The sequence below is a fragment of the Hibiscus syriacus genome, unplaced genomic scaffold (genome assembly GCF_006381635.1).
Source record: "Hibiscus syriacus cultivar Baekdansim isolate YM2019G1 unplaced genomic scaffold, ASM638163v2 tig00112131_pilon, whole genome shotgun sequence".
Taxonomy (NCBI): domain Eukaryota; kingdom Viridiplantae; phylum Streptophyta; class Magnoliopsida; order Malvales; family Malvaceae; genus Hibiscus; species Hibiscus syriacus.
The window spans coordinates 408,847-427,019 of NW_024063261.1; the positions used below are offsets into that span (position 1 = coordinate 408,847).

Below are 18,173 nucleotides of genomic sequence, written 5' to 3' on the forward strand. Positions count from 1 at the left end.
ATACTTCAGTGATCATTTATGTAGTTTATTCTATATAGAACTATAAAAGAAAGGGCTCAATCAAAACTCTTCTTTAAGATCCAATAATTCATAGTAAGTGATAAAAATGGAGAGATATGAAGAAAGTGAGAGTTAAACAATATATCATTTGGTAGGCATTTAGAATCTATTATCCATCATAATGTAATTTCGCGCTTACACCTTAATGGCATGTTTCCTCATTGGAAAGTACATCTCCCTCTCCGTTTTCAAAGATTGCTGCATAAAAAATAACACAAGAGCTCAATGTCAAATTAACCATTGTGGAGTTCGGACTTATGTTGCTGACATGATTAATGCGTAGTAAGATGTAGCACAGAAAATCCAAAACATGGTTTAGGATAAGGCAAAAAACAGAAATAGACAAATGCGTATGGAACACAAACAGATCGACCATTTACAACCCAAAGTTGACAAGCATTAAACATAAATGAAGACAAGATTCATAAAACAGCTTTCCACTTCAACAGTAGACAATATTTGAACATTGCATTATCTATGTAGTTTTTCTGCTTATGCTATTTCATATGTTGCGTCAACCTTATGCTATATAGATCAGTAGGTAAGTCAACTCAAGGACCCTTAATTAAGTTCAATGATTTTATCAGCTTGATCAAGGTCGTAAAAGAAGTTAACTAGCCAAAACAGATTTAATCACATCAAGGAGCAGAAATCACCGATTTTCTTCGGATACAAACAACTACCACAATCAGACACAGTTCAATCTCTGTATGGGAACAGGGGAATAAATTATATCCTATAGGGCATCTTCTCATTCACGCTTTATTGCTCTACAATGTACCAAGCACAAACATAAATAGGAATGGAACTCGTCACAGAACACTAATTACGTTCAACATGCTAAGCCGATGGAAAAATGAAACTACTTGTAGTAAGTTAAGGCTGGAAAAGTTAACCATAGTGCCAATCAAGATTATTTCACTTTCATAGTTTCATACATACACATTAACACAAAATTACTAAAACGAAAGAATCTGGAAATGCCAATAAATTAAACATAAAAGAGCTCTCAAATTACAACAAAAGTTGAATTACGTAATGGAATTTGCCCATAAATAACCTGGTGTTTGGTAAGGCGGCGGCGAATGGCTCTGGTTTTCTTGGGACGGAGATCAAGAGGCAAAAACTTCTTCTTCTTATAGGTTTCCCTCAATGCAGCCTTCTGCTACTGGGATATCACTGTCAACACTTGTGCAATTGATAGTCTCACCACCTTACTAAAAACAAAACACCTAAAGAATCAAAAAAACATACTAAAAGAGAGAGATTTTTCTTAAAAAATGAAAAATCAATAAGTAAAAGGAGGGAGAGGGAATTGACCTACATTTTGGAGAGCTTGTTGGGGGCACCACCAGTGACCTTGGCTACACGAAGTAGAGAAAGTTCAGCCTTCAAGTCCTTGAGCTGGCTCAACAGCTCTGTCTTTGATTTGTTCCTTAATTCGTGAACCTTAATCCTTGCTATAAAACAACAATACCAGAAAAGTTAAAAAGGGATTAGCAAACAATTGATAAAACTAAATCATAAACTGAACAAAAATGGAGTTTTCATAAGCATTATTATCAATACTCATGGTGTCTGCCTCTATTTCTCTCTCTGCGGGGAAGAAGTCCGGAGTAGGGATGGCAAACGGGCAAGTCGGGTGCGGATACCCCATCCCCCATCCCCATACCCACCTAATATTTTTTAATCCACCACCCGCTCACCACCCATGATGGGTACAAATTTTCAAATCCACACCCGCCCACGCGGGTACATTTCCAAATCCATCCCCACACCCACAACCCACTGGTGACGTACCCGTCTAGACTCGCCTGATCTAGTTAAGTGTTAATATAGATCTTAAAGTACATAAAACACCATAATAAAAGACATAATTAAAGTTTAGAAACATAAATGACAAACACATAATGTTTTTGTTCTTTGGCACAACATTCTAAAATTTCAAGCAATACTTATGACATCTGATACTCGAGTATTACAATCATTATTCTCTATTTCCTCCAATAGAGAGCACTCCAATTTAAATTCACTACTGCCTACATATATAATAGAAAGTGGGCGGACGGGTGGATATTTAGGTGGGCGGGCGGATGTGGCGGATGCGGGACGGGTAATGTCTTAAACCCATTACCCGCCCACTACCCGCGACGGGTATCACTTTCTAAATCCACACCCGCCCACTAACCGCTAAATTTATACCCATCCCCGCCCCAATTGGAACGAGTGCGGTGCGGAATCCGCGAAACTGTACCCGTTTGCCATCCCTAGTCCGAAGAGAGTTTAGCGGTTTTAATATAAGTTTGCAAACAAAACCCTAATTAGGTAAAGCGGGAGAAAGGATAATTTCATTTGGGTAATTTACACATATAATCACTTAACTTTTTTATTCATCCTAATTTAGTCATTCAAGTTTAAAACCTTTCAATTTAATAACTAAACTTTATACATTGAATTTTTTAATCACACATCCATTAATTTATTAACAGAGTAATGACGTGACACTTTAGTTCAAACTTTTATCAGTTATTTGAATTTTAAATTTTTTTAGTTTTTCATTTATTTTTTCATTCCATCGCTGATGTATATTGCTCTCCTCAAGCCTCTTTTCCACTTCACTTATTTTGCCATTGTAATTCAACAGAGAACATTTTATACGGTCATTGTTGTTATCCCATCGCTCCTCTTGTATACTTCCACGAAGTCCTCGAAACTGTTAAATCCATCTCCATCAAAATCAACCACCCAAACATCTTGAGCTGTGTTTCCTTGCCCTAGAGCCCTCAACATGGATTTGTCCTCTTGTTTTCTTGTTTGGAGGGTCTCGGAAAGGAATTTACGTTGCGTCAAAGTAAACTCCTCTTGCTTTCGATGCTCATGGACCATACTTTGGAGGTCCCTCTACATTAGGGGATGTCTAGGTTGGAAGCCAGATGGTTCATAGATGCGTACGAGAAGAAAAATGACAAAAAATCCATTATTTTAGAACTTGCTATATTGGATTACAGCATAGTCCAAGCTATTCACCAAGACGATCTAAGACATGCTTCAGCGTAAGTATATGCATACTTGCAGACAAGTTCGAAATATACATCATATTTGATTTTGGTTGTGGACTTCAAAATTCTAATCAGGTGGTGGAAGGATCTCGGTCTTTGCGAAAGGCTGAACTTTTCTAGTGATTCTGCATTGATCAGCGTATGATGTTATCCGCAAGATTAATTCAAAAACTTCAATATTTATACACTTAAATAAAAAAGTTAGAATCTATTTGGTATTATTTTTCTCAAAAAAAAAAATTATGCGAAAAAGTATTTCCAAGAAAAAATGATTCATTCTACTTTGTAAAAATGAGAAAAAGATCTTACTATTTACAGTACTGCCAAAGTGAACCTTAATTCTAATTACTTAATGAGAAAAAATTATGAATTATATTTGAACACACATAACAGTAAGTTCTTCCTATGTTATTTTCTTCATTCATAATATTTGAATCTTATACTTTATTTGATTAGATCCAATAATATATTAGTATTTTTTTAAAACAAAATCCATATATAATTAATTTTTTAAAATATAATATCAATATCAGACAGGTTTTGGTTGAAATCCAAGTAACATTTCGCTTGATTTGTTCAAGAGAGTGAATGAGGTAATTCGATTGGTTGAAGTTTCAAGTAATTCAGTGAATTGCATTCTAGTAGTTAAATTGATGGTGCAAATACTTTATGTACAATTTTTTTAAAAGTAAAATGCATGTGACAATGGAGATTCTTTCTATTATATATTATTAGAGGGAAACTTTACCCAGAAAAAGGTTTAAACATATACAAAAAGAAGTGCTTTGTAAAAGAAGATAAATATACATATATAAAACTGAGTTCTTTTGCAGCACAATGTCGTTCGAGGCAACTGCTTAGAAACATGTACCCACTTCTCTGCTTTTCTTTCGTGTATATACATATATTATATATAAAATTAGTTCCTCTTAATCTGCCAATTAATTAAACCCCCACATCTTTAAACGCATGACTATATATATACACACACACAGGGTTAGGATCCATTTATACTATGTAAAATTCTTTAGTTTATACAAATTCATGACCGTTGGATGAGTTGAAAATAGATGACTGAGATTGACTCATTGTTTTTTTTTTCCAGTGAATATCTTCTCATTTCTTACTGTTAATCTCAGGCATCTATTTTCACTCATCCAACGGTCCTAAATCTATATAAAATTAAAATAATTTTACATTGTATAACATTATCCTATCCCATGACAGAACTGCCATGGATAAATTCTGCTATATGGAAAGTTTGATATCCTCACTCTCCTTCAGCTAAACCAGATTCCTTGTTTTATTGGATAACAATTAACTATGCCTTTTTGTTTCATTAATTGTTTCTAAAAGAGACATCATCATTTCAAAACCCCAAAATGATATGGTAATGATGCAAATTGTGTTGGTGATGAACTGCTCATTCGTATATAATAAGGTCTAGATGAGTCCCCACCAGAAAGCTTTTTGATGATCAAGAAGCTACGTGAAGTTGATCAAAGTGGTCGACACCAAATGCTCTAATCAATTTGCAATCGATGATGGAACTCGGGATTTCAACTCACTGTGTTGTAAAAGGGACCCTTTGACCCACCAGCCTGCCTTCTTCTGATGAAAATTGGAAACACCATGCACATTAATCCTAGCCATAATCATTACAATCAATCTCCATATACAGGAGATGAATATCACAAGCTGTGATTGTTGGCATTCCATGCTTAGGTCCATGATAAATTACACCCTTATTCATGCTCTAAAATAACCCAAGGATATAATGTTAATAAGTTGTAGCCCCATGATACAAGTAGTGGTACTAATCATGTTTGAATACATTAGAATAATGTCAAAAGTTAATCACAACTTTGAAGGTCCAGAATTTAATCACATATTTTTCCGGTGTACGATTAAACAACACTTTTCAAGTGGGACCTAACTGCTGCTTTTTTCTTTCCATGCCCTCTCTCCCTAATCCACCTACTTTAAATGAAGATTTAATTGGCCTCACCTCTATTTGTTTCAGTTTACCTTAAAAACTTGCATCTTCTCCAAACAATGAAAAGAATGGATTTTTTCTGTGCTTCTCAAGCTTCAACAGCCATCTGCTCTAGCCTGGACCATCGTTCCATGGTCCGCCGTGGCCATCGGCCCATCGACCGCCAACGTTCTAAGCCTTATGCACCTTGTTCATCAGAATTGCCCATTATTCCAGGGCTGCCTCACCATGAAAAGAGTAGAAAGAGCTCTGTGAAGCCAAGCGATGTACGTCGAAAAAATTCAGCTGATATCTATGATCTAAGGAGTCCTCCTGCTCCTGGTTCCTCCAGATATCTTCTAGGCGATACACCTTTTATTGATTTGTTATTGGACTCCGACCGCGTCTCACCACCGGTAATGCCAAACCGTTTAAGCTCTGACGAGTCTCCCTCTTTAAAATCGTCTTCATCCGTCCTGTCTCGTCACCAGGTTAGTCTTCACTCTCTCTTCTTTTCTTTGACCACAAGAAAAAACAGTTCACATAAGCTTCCCAAACCCTTCCTGTTCTGGTTCAATGGTTCCGAGAAGGGAAAACAAGGGGCACTTAAAATCTCTTGATTCTTGCTAGCAGGTGGTGGTTTTGAGGGTTTCAATCCATTGCAAAGGATGTGAAGGGAAAGTAAGAAAACACATCTCAAAAATGGAAGGTGAGTTTCCAACAGATAGAAAAATGGCTACATTCATTAGTTATTTTAGCATGAAACAATAACAAGATTAGTGATATGCAGGAGTGACATCATTCAGTATAGATTTGGCCACAAAGAAAGTGACGGTGATTGGAGATGTAACTCCCGCAAATGTTCTAGCAAGCGTTTCCAGGGTGAAGAATGCACAGCTCTGGCCATCTGCAACAGTAGCAAGAGCAGCTCCATCTTCTCCAATGGTGATAAAAAATAGAAAACACTAGGGTTTTAATTTCTTTTTCTTTAAAAGAGTATGAACTATGGCATACCAGCAGATTGCTTGTGTGTTTCCCTTGTCTAGATGCATGCTTAGATCCTAATTCACTGTTCACATTTGAGTTTCTACTGTAGACTAATCAAATGTAAGCTTTTTTGGGGAATGTTGTCAGACATTTGATAAAGATGATGTTTGGTGCTCTTGTGCTTTCTGATGGAATCATCACAAAATATACCCTTTGTCAGAATTAAAAAAATCCTTAGCTTAAGCTGCCATGGAATCTCTAAGATGATATCCTCCAACAGTGGTGGGTTCTTAATTACAAGTTTCCATAATGAAGGGTGAAGGAATCTGAAAATTTTGCAGAAAAAAGTTTGCATGATTGCAATTCAGGATTAGATTACAAGGCCATTGAGTGATACCGATGAACTGGTACTGCTATGATAAGTGCGGTTCGTGAAGATTACTTGAAGAATTTAGGGAGACAAGTAGTGTAAGTGTCTGCAGTTGGTGAAAGAATCAGACCCTTTCCTTTTGTTTTTTCCCATGTCATTAACTGAATTCCTGGTTAAAGTGGTCAAAATTTTGGATCGTTAAATAACAAATGTAAAGCCCTCATTGCCCATCTTTGCGTCTAGAGATCAAATTTGTGATAATAGATTATCCAAAAAAAAAAATTTGATAATATCCACATTTATGTATAATTTGTCAAAGCAGTGAAGTATCACTTATTTGATCATCTTTATTTATAAGATTACTCATATCCTTCAGAAACGAATAGATTTTCTTGGACCTTTGACCTTTCGATTCTCTATTATTGGATTGTTCAATAAAGGTAGAGTGGTGGGCTCGGTTTGTTATGTGTATGAATTTCTCCACTCTGTTTTTATTTTTTATTTATAATATTATTTCTTAAAAAAAAATTGAGGGTAAACATCGATGAAAGTATAAAGTCATGTAATTACTAGAAAAAAATGATTTACAGTTTAAATTTTAAAAAATGAAAAAAAAAATGTTCTTAAAAATAAGAACTGAAATTACCTATGTATTCTATAGTTTTAGAGGAGTGTGTGGCTCAAATTTAATTAAAAAATGGACTTAAACAAAAGAGAAATTAAAGAAACAAATATCATGGAAAGTCGAGAGACTAAATTTTAGAGAGAAAATTTATTTTCAAAATGATGAATAAAAAATGCATAAGTATTCTACAGTGGTTAGGAGCATACAGTTGAAATTTGTTAAAATAAACTAAAATAAATAAGAAATAACGAAATAATGGACTAAATTGTAAAAATAGTCAAATTACTTAATTAAAGATAAAAACGATATTATTTTAATTTTTTAGTTTTTTACATTGATAAATTTTAATTAAATCATTAATTCAAATTAATTTGAATAACACAAGAAATAATAATATATAGCTGCCCTTAGTTCAACCTTGGTGGCATATCATTTTCCAAGTGTTGGACAAATATTGTACATGCCTTCCCCACAAATTAAAGCAAATGATGAAGCCCACTATTGGTTGCAAGTCCATGCCTAATTTTCCCAAGAGTGGGCCCAACTTTTTATGTTTTGTTTCTTTATTCTTTTTGCCTTCTCCTTGTTTTTATTCTATTTTCTTTGTAAAATATCACACTTTAGATTATATAGATATTTCTTTTATAACCATCACTGATTAATTAATTAATTTTATTTTTATATTAAAAACTTATTATAATTTTGATTCTTTTAACCTAATTTGTTCTTCGGCATTAAAATTTTTAATCTGATAAATCAATTGATAATTAATAAAATTAAGTAAATATTATTTTAAATATAATTACATGAATTATTTAAAAAAAATTAAAAATATATTTCTTAAATCAGTTCATTATTTCCTTTTCTTCTTGTTAAGATTTTTCAATTTGTTTGTTTATAATGATAGCGCCATCGGGATGGATCGAGGGAGTGTTGGGGTACGTCACACCCCCTAAAAATTTTAAAACCTCTTATATTTTAAATATTTTCCTTATCCATAGGTTTTATAATTTTACACCTAATGACATAAATTTTGCGTCCGTCCCTGAGTGTCATCAAACTTTGATCAAGTTGTTGTCAATTGGTCACTCACAATTTATCATATCTTTTAATATATTTTCATCTATCTCTATTTTCTTATTTATCAGTTGTTCTGATTTTTATCTTCTCTAATAGTATTTTTTTTAGATTAGATTTAATTCTTTTCTCTTTAGTTGGCCTATATTTGATTATTTTATTGATGTACCTTTGTCTTGGACTCTCGGATTGATTCTTTCATATTTATAGGCGTCCACAATCATCTTAGATAAAACGGTGTATGAGTTGTGCTGAGTCGATTGTCAACGTTCCTTATTGTTATATATATTTATTAGGTTAGAATTGATGGTATTTATCTTTCAATATCGATAATGATGATTTTTTTAAAATCATTTTACCCTATTTTTATTCAAGGATTAGTTTGTATTTTTTAATATTTAAAAGAAAAATGATATATTAATAAGATTAATATAGTTTAATTTTTGTTGATTTTTCTTCTTAAGATTATAATTTTATTACATTTTTTATCAACTCATTAAAATTAATTACTATTATTTATATAAAAAAAACTAACATATTTTCACGTGAAAGTGGGAAATTTTCCAATTTATTTACCTCATTGATGATTTGAATAATTGTATTATCCTTTTCTTTTCTTTGTCTTGAATGAGTTGGTACCTTATCTTTTGACAAATGTTGGACGGCATGATAAAGAAATTCCTATAGAAAAACAAAACAGTTGGAAAGCGTGGGTATTTAGTGATATTATTATAACATCTCCCCATGAAAAATTTGGCCATTTCTGATAGGAGTATACAAAAAATTTCATATGATCGATTTGATCTATTAATTTATTGATTTGATTTAAAAATTTTAATATTTTTTTATTTTGGATAATTTGAATTAAATATGAAAAAATAAATAATTGAATCAGATACATATTGATAAAAATTTAATTTTAAATTATCTAAAATTCTAATAAAAATAAGCCTTTAAAATTTTAATTTTAAATTATCTAAAAATTGATAAAAATGAACCTTTAAAATTTTTTATTCATGCTCAACAATCTCCGTTTACCAAGCCTTCCCTAAAGTAAAAATTGAAATACCTAACACCCAAACCACTCGCCAGCCGGCCTTTTACCTTCCGGTAATAACTTGCAAATTGAATAATAGAATTTGCCAGTGATTTCTTCTCAAATTTAGATATTAACTCAATTTCTAATTGGTAGTTACATTAAATTTTATTATAATTCTAGTAGTTAAAGATTACGTGTTAACTGATCACTTTGACAATAAATATGGATCATGTCTTAATGTTTAGAATGATGAGAGAAAATTATTTTAAAGAAGTGAAGTATCTTTTTTGGGATCTCTATAATTTTTGAGGTTTATCATGCATAGATGATTATATAAAAAAGTTAAAAGAGTATTCTGAGATACATTATCATGTTTTAGAATACACGTATTTGTATTTCTTGATATCTATATTTATAGTAAATTATTATTCTTCTCATATGTGATCTCTATGTTTTTGCATATCTTATTTTACGTTGATTTTGCTTTGATTATTTTTTTTACCTAAATTCTTAATAAATAATTATAGACCTCCTTTCGCCTACATCACCACCTTCTATCGTTCTTTCAATCATCTTCTGTCACTAAGCAATTCCCATCGTACTTAATAACTTCACTATAATATCATTCAAGTCGAGATCAAAAAACTTTAAAGGTGGAGCAATTGTAACAATTTCATCATTCCTTGAATGAGCAAAAAAGTTTTTATTCGAACTAGAATCAGAGTGTCCTCCAATCAAGCTCAGAATTTTTTCAACTACAACCTTCAGTTGGTGGGATTTCATGAATGGGATTCACTAATGAAAAGTGGTGCTCTACATGTATGTTGACTCGCCTATTACAAGCTCTGACTTTTATAAAGCCAGGCTTAAATCATTTTAACAGCTCCATTAGCTTAAAAGTTCCTACAAATGAGAAAAAACACATGTACTGAACCACTCCAAACGCAATTTCCCCTGCTCCACCATTGTTTTAACTCATTCATCCATCATCAACAACTATATATATATATATAAATCCTACAAATTCATGTTTCCTCAAGAAAAAAGCCTTCGATTCTTGTCATTTTCACCAAGTTATAATGGCCAAAGAGCTACGCATTAAGGGCACATTGTACCTCTTGCTCTTAGCCATCACCATGAAATATTATTCCAATGGAGCAAGAGTCGTCACTGACGATGACACACTCCCACCTCTTCCACCGTCCGGAACAATACAAATCTACCCGGTCCTGGCACCCGTAGCTCACACGGCGCCAGTAGTGGGTGCCATGCAGGCTGCGACCACTAGCACAAGTGATCAACCCACACTGTCGTTCTTTATGCATGACATATTCGGTGGCTCAGCTCCATCAGTAAGGGTGGTGAGCGGGATCATTCCCAGTAACCCTCAAGTCAAAGGAATCCCTTTCTCCAAGAAACGCAGTGGCATCGTCGATGGCAAAGCACTCCCAATTGTCACTCAAGGAGCAACCTCACAGAACCTCTTATTAGGAACCGTAACCGTGATCGATGATGAAATGACCAAGGGGAATGAATTAGGATCTTCCATAATCGGGAAAGCTCAGGGATCTTATCTGGCAAGTTCAATGGATGGCAGCAGACGTACCAGAGCTGTCTTGGGCATGAGTGAAACTAAAAAATAGGTCCTTATCAAATGAAAGTATATTCTATTACTCCGAACAATTAATTTAAAATTACATTAATAAATCGTAGAAAAATGATTAAATTAGGGACTTAAATTATAAAAGTATGATTAAAAAATTCTACAGGTACAAGGTGAGATTAAAAAAAATTAGGGGTCTCAATTTTAAAGGTAAAAAGTGAATTAAAAATTTGAGGCCTCAATTATAAATGTAAAAAGTGAGACTGACAAAATTAATGATCCCAATTATAAAGATAAAAAGTGTGATTACAAAATTAAGCCTCAATTATAAATATAAAAAATAAAATTAAAGAAAATGAGAGTACTAAATTATAAAAATAAAAAATATAATAGAAAAATAGGGGCCCTATAAAAAATGGGGGCCCTGAGCGGTTGTTCAGGGTGCACCCCCTAATAGCCGGCCCTAAGTAATGCAATGGCATTCACTGCTATGTCCATGATGAAGATGATCACAATAAAGACGACGCCATCAGTTTCTTTGGGGTGAACCGTACAGCTGCAGTAAAGTATCCGATAGCTATAGTCGGTGAAACAGGAAAATATGGATATGCACAAGGGTTTGCCGTTGTTGAGACCCTTCACCACACGAATCAGTAGAAAAAGCATGTAATATTATGAAAACTTAAAACCTTCTAGTTCTTTCATATTAACATCACTTGCATAAACAGAAAGAAAAAGCCTTTATGGCCTAAACATCGTAGAAACCAGAAACCATGTTTTTGGGGGGGAAAACAAAAAACTGAAACTAGCAGACAACTTAAGAAATTTGTTTCTTCATTGTGACGGTGGGAAGAAGATGGCATCATTGGTTCTCTTAGACCGGAAAAGCTTCTCCGTCTCAGCTGGAACCTTGAAAGCTGCCTGCAATAGCTCAGGGGATATAGCCTTCCATGCCCCAATGCTTCCAGCTAAGTGAGTGAATACAGGGCTGCAAACGAGAATCATAACATTATGCTTCACAATTGGAAAACTATTACAAGCAAGCTTAATTAATGGATTTGAACTCTTGAGTTTTACAACAAGTGGCTTACTTGGGAGTGGTGATGATCGAGAACCACGACAAACCCTCTGGATCAGCAATTTTCGAAACAACAAAGAACCTGGGCACAATCAATAGGTTACCTGGTTTCACAATGGTTTCCAGGACCCTTTTTCCGTTGACACCGACAACTTGGAGACGGCCACTTCCCTTGACAATATAGGTTACCTGCAAAGCTGAATCACAAGAGAATCCAGGAGAGCACATTGCATTACCTTCCAACCTAACCAGATCAGCACCAAGCCCCACCTGACCAACCAAAGGAAGATTTTTTGTGGTCAAGAGTACAACGTTTCCAGCATTCTTAATATCAGTATCCAAAGGAGCTTCCTCGCAATTCAAGGCCATCCCTTTTCGATGATCAGGCTTCGGTTCAGGCATCTTAACCTTGGCATCAAGCTTGACGATACCTTGACCTTGCTGGTTTCCGATGAGGGCCTTAGCAGTGTCATCATCTACATCCCATGCTCTTTTAACAAAATCGGTTGTAAAACCAGTGAAGATGCCATTAGTGCCAGTCAAAAAGAAATCAGTGAACTGGCCTGCCTTGTGGCCTTTAGAGGTATCTCCCATAAAGAGGACCTCCAATTCAGTATCATCCTTGTTATACCACCAGGTGATAACACCAAAAGGGAGTGCAATGGCATCACCCTTCTTGATTGCGACCACTTTCTCCTCGGATTCGGGGAGAATAATTCCAGCTACACCAACCCCTATATCAAGAGATCATACATAGAGAAAAAAAAAGATTACAATTCAACTTGTTGCAAATTGATAATTCAATAAAAACTTATCAAAGCTAAGCTATAACAAGAATGCAGTTCTGGGAAAGAAACCACATACAGTGATTGATCAACAACAATTCATCGCTGTAACATTAAAAGCAAAGGATTGATTTGGACGCAGAACCGATGCTTTCTTTTTATAGAATAAGACAATAGTTACAGAAAAAAAGATTGGTTCTTTCTCTGATAGATAGAAGCAACAACAACAAAAAACACTGAAAGATTAAAGAAAATTACATATTTTGGTAAATAGAAAAACCCAAAACCAGAATTCGTTAGAATAAATCAAGCCTGTCATTTTCACAAACACACACACACACACAAAAATGGATAAAAAAGATGCCTCCGTAGTGCTTGAAAAAGGCCAGAAAAGGAATAAATACCTTGGAGAACATACGCAACCTTAGAAGAATCCGAATACCGAGGAAGGGCAAAGCCGTTCTTTCCAAGGGCCAACTTGGCGGCACCAATGTTGCCTTCACGAAGCATGGGAAGTTCACTGGGGCACCAAGCAGAGTAGCTTCCACCATCGCCACCGTATACTTTCTTAGCCAACTTAGGAGAAAGATCTAGTTCCATCTTCTTCTTTCACAAAACAAATAAATCCCAAAATCCCTTAACACAAAAAGAAGAAGAAAAATTGAAGCAGAGAAAGAATCACTGAAGTGGTGAATTTTTCAAGTGTGGTGGATGGATATTTATAACCATGAGAGCTGAGATGTATATATCCGTATCTATCGTGATAGTCTAATTCTAGAGTTTACGATAATCTAAACTTTTAAAAAAAATCATTGACTTTTCAGGATTTTAATAATTAATTACTTTAATTGATTCAAAACTTTGATTAGTATAGGTAAACAATCAATTATTTTAATTCAGATTTTATTAGTAATTATGTATCTCAACTAATTTAATATTTTAATAATTAGATAATAATGGTTTAATATATTAAAAATTATGGTTATTATTTTTTTATAACAGGAGAAATTATTTAGGATAGAATGTAGGAAGATAATAAACTATCTTATAATTATTTATTTGATTAAATTTGTTGGATTATCATTATCTATTGCTATAAATTATTTGTTCAAAAGATCGGAATTTGTTATCAATCAAAACAGATATTCTTAAAAAATATATATTTTTTAAATTATCAGATGAATATTTAATTATGATCAAATTTGTTTCAAATTAAAATATTACAAAAATCATATATTGAATATCAATTTAATTATTACCAGATTTTTTATTATTGTTATCAATTATTTATAGTTAAATTCATGTTAGGACTCTTATGTATTTTAAATAATTTAGAATTATATTTATTATTTATTTTTTAAAAGAAATTTAGATAAATTCTATTTTATTACTAAGATTTTAAATCATGTAATCATACAACACTGAAACAATCGGTTGTTGTAGTTCGTCTTCCATTGAGATCGAGAAACATTGCCTTATTCTTCGAAATATTTTTCGTCTTTCTCTAACACCATTCGTTAGATGTCGTTGATTATAAAAATCATCAATTTGAAGTCAACTTGATAACTTTATAAATGTGTCAAAAGAGGGGTAGATATTTGAGTAATTGGAAGGGACAAGAGAAAATGGTTCGCATGCGACGGTATATCGAGCTCGAAAAGGCGGTCAAGTCTTTGGCCCTCTGCTCCATTACCGGAAGAGAACAAGAATGAAGTATTGAATGATTTGAAAACAACTGAAGAATGTTTGTAGCATGATGGAGATGATCCGCATATACCGTGAGGCATAACAATGACATTATCTTGGTTGTGTGCATTTGATTAAGGACGAGTACAATTCGATTTTACTCGAAAAATAATTTTTTTAATTTTGGTTTATTCAAGTAAAATTAACTAAATCAACTTGAATTTCAGTTCAGAAAATAAAGTACTAATTAATCTATGTAAAAGATAAAATAGTTGCCTTTATTGATCAAATCAACTAGATTTTGTATGACCGCTACCAACCTAATTCCTATACATTTCGAAATATATAAAACTAAAACTAAATGTTTGATAAAATTAAACGTTTGTGCTGCTCCTCGTGCTGTCCACAAGTTTGAACCACTGGCTCGAAGGGTCACATGTGTTGTCTTTATTTATGCATTTGCAACGATTTGAGATAATAGTGTTGTCTGACGCTACATCGAGACAAACGAAGTTGCCATCTCTGAGTTTAGCCGAGAGATACATCTTGGAATCGGATATCATTTCCCATTTCGAATTCGAGCCACTGCAAAAGATGCCGAGTTTTGCCGATGTCCCGGATTTGTCGGCTTGTAAACATAAATGTGTTCCTGTTACTAGTAAAGCCTTCTTGGGGTTGTAACTCCAAGCATAGGAATCGGTGCAGGGACCTAACCGCAACCGATGGGCGAATGATTTCCTTGTGATACAAAGCACCGTTAAGGGAGGGAAGATCACTTTGTGCATTTTGGCTTCTAACAGACCTGGACCTGCATATGTCATTGCGGAATAATGAAAGATTTGTATCAAATTTTCGGTTAACATCAATCTCAAATAAAAAGAAACTAATGTACGTCGGCTTACCTCGGAAAGGAGCTTGGAGAGCTGAAATTCTTTGTATGAAGCTTGAATTCCTGAGTGCACACCAGTTATAATCCAAGACTCCGTAGTTCTCGTTTAACCAGATTCAAGCTCAGCTGCCACACCCAAGAAGCAGTTCAAGTACCTATTGCCATTGACATTGGTTCCTGTTTGATCAATCCCGAGCTCGCTAATGAACAACGGGTATCCTTGATCAAACAAATACCCAGATGTTTTCATTATGTATGTCGCCACCCTACCACAAACTTCGTTTGGGTTTCCGGCCACCCATGTTTGCGGTCCATCGAAGAGTCCATACCAATGCGCCTCGAATACTAGTTTCCCACTAAACGTGAGTTTTACCGGTTGAGTCTGGATGAATGATAAGTCTCTGTCGAAATCAAATCCAGAAAGTATAACGAGAACATTCGGGTTTACCGAGTGCACTGCTTCGGCTCCTTTTTGCATGTGCTTATACCAATCGTTTACGTTCGGTTTCGGGCCTCTAAGCTCGTTCCTCAAGCTCATGCCGACTACATTAGTGACACCATTGAATAAGGTGGCCATCCGAGTCAGCCTGGTGATCCATTGATCCGGATTGAAGTACTTGTCACCGAAGAAACCATAGTCATCAAGATTACTGCAGCACCAACCGGGTTTGCTTATGTGATTGTCAAGTATGACCATCAAATTGTTTTTCCCTAAGCTTGACACCACTGTCTGAAATACAAATACCAATATTTTTATTCAATTTCAATCAATAAATCAATGTCGTAAAGTTTGAGACATGTTTATTAATCGATGCTAATCGGAGAAAACAGGGAGTTGGAAAATCTGTCATACCTGGTAAGCTTTGATGAGGGGAACATCAATGATCGAAGGGTTGTTGGCTTGGATTTCAGCGATGGATTCAACGAAGCCGAGTCGTTGAAACGATTGTCTAACGGTGAGGGATGCCAACGAGTCATTGGTGACAAGGAAGACTGGCCAAGTGTACCTAACGTAGTTGAACCCCATTGACACAATCCGTTTGGCGATGACATCCATAGGCTGCCTGCTGAGCACTTCGGCAAGCATGAGTTCTGAGTGAGATGACCAGTTCACGCACACAAGCTTCACGCGTCGTCCTCCCTCGCCAACAATTCATCGTGAATTCGTCGACAGAGGGAGGGGTGTGACAATGTTAAAGAATAGGAAGATGAGAGAATAGAGGAGGAAACGAAACTTGCCATGCTTTTGACTTGAAGGAGGAGAATAACTGTTGAATGAGAAGTTACTTGAGTGACTTATTTATATAGTTGTTTACGTGTAATGCATTGTCCATAACAAAAGCAGAGCCCCATTCTAAATATATTTGTTAATTATCTCAACTCTAACATATTTATTTATTTATTAAGATTTATTATTAAAATATTAATTTTGAGAGATTTTGTTCTCCCAATACAGTTCAACTCCGACCTTAGTTAGGACCTTTGTGATTACCAGACACTTGGAATAAAAAACCTGAAGCTGATTGAATTTGAAGACCCAAAACTTGTTCCCTTTAAGAAACTACACTGCCAGTGGAACACATAGTCATGTACAAATTATTCAACCTGAAGCTCCTAGTTTTCTTATTAACTCTAACATATTTATTATTTATAATTATAAAATATTAATTTTGTCCTCCCAAAACGGGATAAAGTACAGTCCAACTCCGACCTTAGTTAGGACCTTTGAAGCTTGGTTGATAAAAGCTTTAATGTTACGTGGAAAGGTGGAAAACAACACAGATTCAACATGAAGTACTAGTTTTACGGCTTGGTTGATAAAAGCATGATTTTTGAAGCTAACCCTTGCTACCTGCAGTGCAGCCATACGGCTTCTTTAATTGCTCATCGGCCATCAATGTTTCCTTGGATCACAAGGACTACATTCTTGGCCCATTTCACCTGTGTATTGTCATTGCAACTCGCATCAGTTTGTATAGCATTAACACAACAGTATTGCCACGCAATTATGCCATTGAGAAGGAAGATATTGATAACAGACAAAAAATGGCAGACTTCCATAAACATATCAAGTTTTGTGCATACACATATCTCAGACATCCATCTATTATTTTTTATATATTTAAACAAAGATAGATAAATTCGACATACTGAAACTAGAGCGAGTCCATTCTCGAATTGAGCTTTGCCATGGCCACCATCAGTTGCTCTCTTCATCCTTGTCGACGACTATGTGATTAACCTTCACCGAATGTATAACAAAGTGAAGCATTATACATACTTGTTTAATTTGCCTGGCTTGAAATATGACCAACTTTTGGTGGTGAAATGTTCAGAGCATGAAATGACCCTGGCCTTTAGTATTCCAGAATGTATTACCACTTTCTTCGAATTTGGTCTATAAATCCTTCCAGAAAGGACCAGTTTGCAACCATTAATTGTCATTCCACACCAAATTTCCCGAAAATTTGTCCAAATTCCATTGAAAGCAAGTATTGGTCCAGAAAGTCGAACAACAGTCGTGTTGAGGGATGTTTCGAATACATAACCAATTGGAAATTTCAATAACCAAATATTATATTTTTGAGATGGCACAATATTTGAAGTTTGTCTTCTTATTTTTAGGGTCTTAAGAAGAAAGGGAATACATGATGTTTATAGTGGATTATTATTCTTCTCATTCGTGATCATTATGTTTTGGCATATCTTATTTTACGTTAATTTTACTTTGATTATTTTGATGTACCTAATTTCTTAACAAACAATCATATACCTCCTTTCGCCTAGACCACCGCCTTCATCGTTCTTTCAATCATCGTCATCACTAAGCACAACACCCATATACTTGATAACTTCACTATCATATCAATCAAGTCTTCATAAAAAATTCTTTAAAGGTGGAGTAATTGTAACAATTTCATCATTCCTTAAACGAGGGAA

General features: G+C 34.6%; 3 protein-coding genes and 2 pseudogenes across 4 annotated transcripts; 2 read left to right on the forward strand and 3 right to left on the reverse strand.

Annotated features, from left to right (window-relative positions):
* Positions 1-149: 149 nt before the first annotated feature.
* On the reverse strand, positions 150-17,093 carry LOC120174976 (annotated as a pseudogene).
* On the forward strand, positions 5,123-6,222 carry LOC120174975 (protein SODIUM POTASSIUM ROOT DEFECTIVE 3-like). 2 transcript variants are annotated; one of them, XM_039181696.1, is made up of 3 exons: positions 5,123-5,585; positions 5,725-5,803; positions 5,885-6,222. In XM_039181696.1, the coding sequence occupies exons 1-3, from the start codon at positions 5,175-5,177 to the stop codon at positions 6,061-6,063; spliced, it is 669 nt and encodes a 222-aa protein (XP_039037627.1). In that variant the 5' UTR covers positions 5,123-5,174; the 3' UTR covers positions 6,064-6,222. The 2 variants fall into 2 exon arrangements, with proteins under 2 accessions (XP_039037627.1, XP_039037628.1); XM_039181697.1 differs by having other exon boundaries at positions 5,728-5,803.
* Positions 10,272-11,452, forward strand: LOC120174953 (dirigent protein 9-like). Its single transcript, XM_039181679.1, has 2 exons — positions 10,272-10,818; positions 11,289-11,452. The coding sequence occupies exons 1-2, from the start codon at positions 10,272-10,274 to the stop codon at positions 11,450-11,452; spliced, it is 711 nt and encodes a 236-aa protein (XP_039037610.1).
* Positions 11,450-13,350, reverse strand: LOC120174972 (glutelin type-B 5-like). Its single transcript, XM_039181693.1, has 3 exons — positions 13,063-13,350; positions 11,887-12,607; positions 11,450-11,783 (listed from the first exon to the last, which is right to left on the reverse strand). The coding sequence occupies exons 1-3, from the start codon at positions 13,256-13,258 to the stop codon at positions 11,630-11,632; spliced, it is 1,071 nt and encodes a 356-aa protein (XP_039037624.1). The 5' UTR covers positions 13,259-13,350; the 3' UTR covers positions 11,450-11,629.
* Positions 14,719-17,450, reverse strand: LOC120174955 (annotated as a pseudogene).
* Positions 17,451-18,173: the final 723 nt, after the last annotated feature.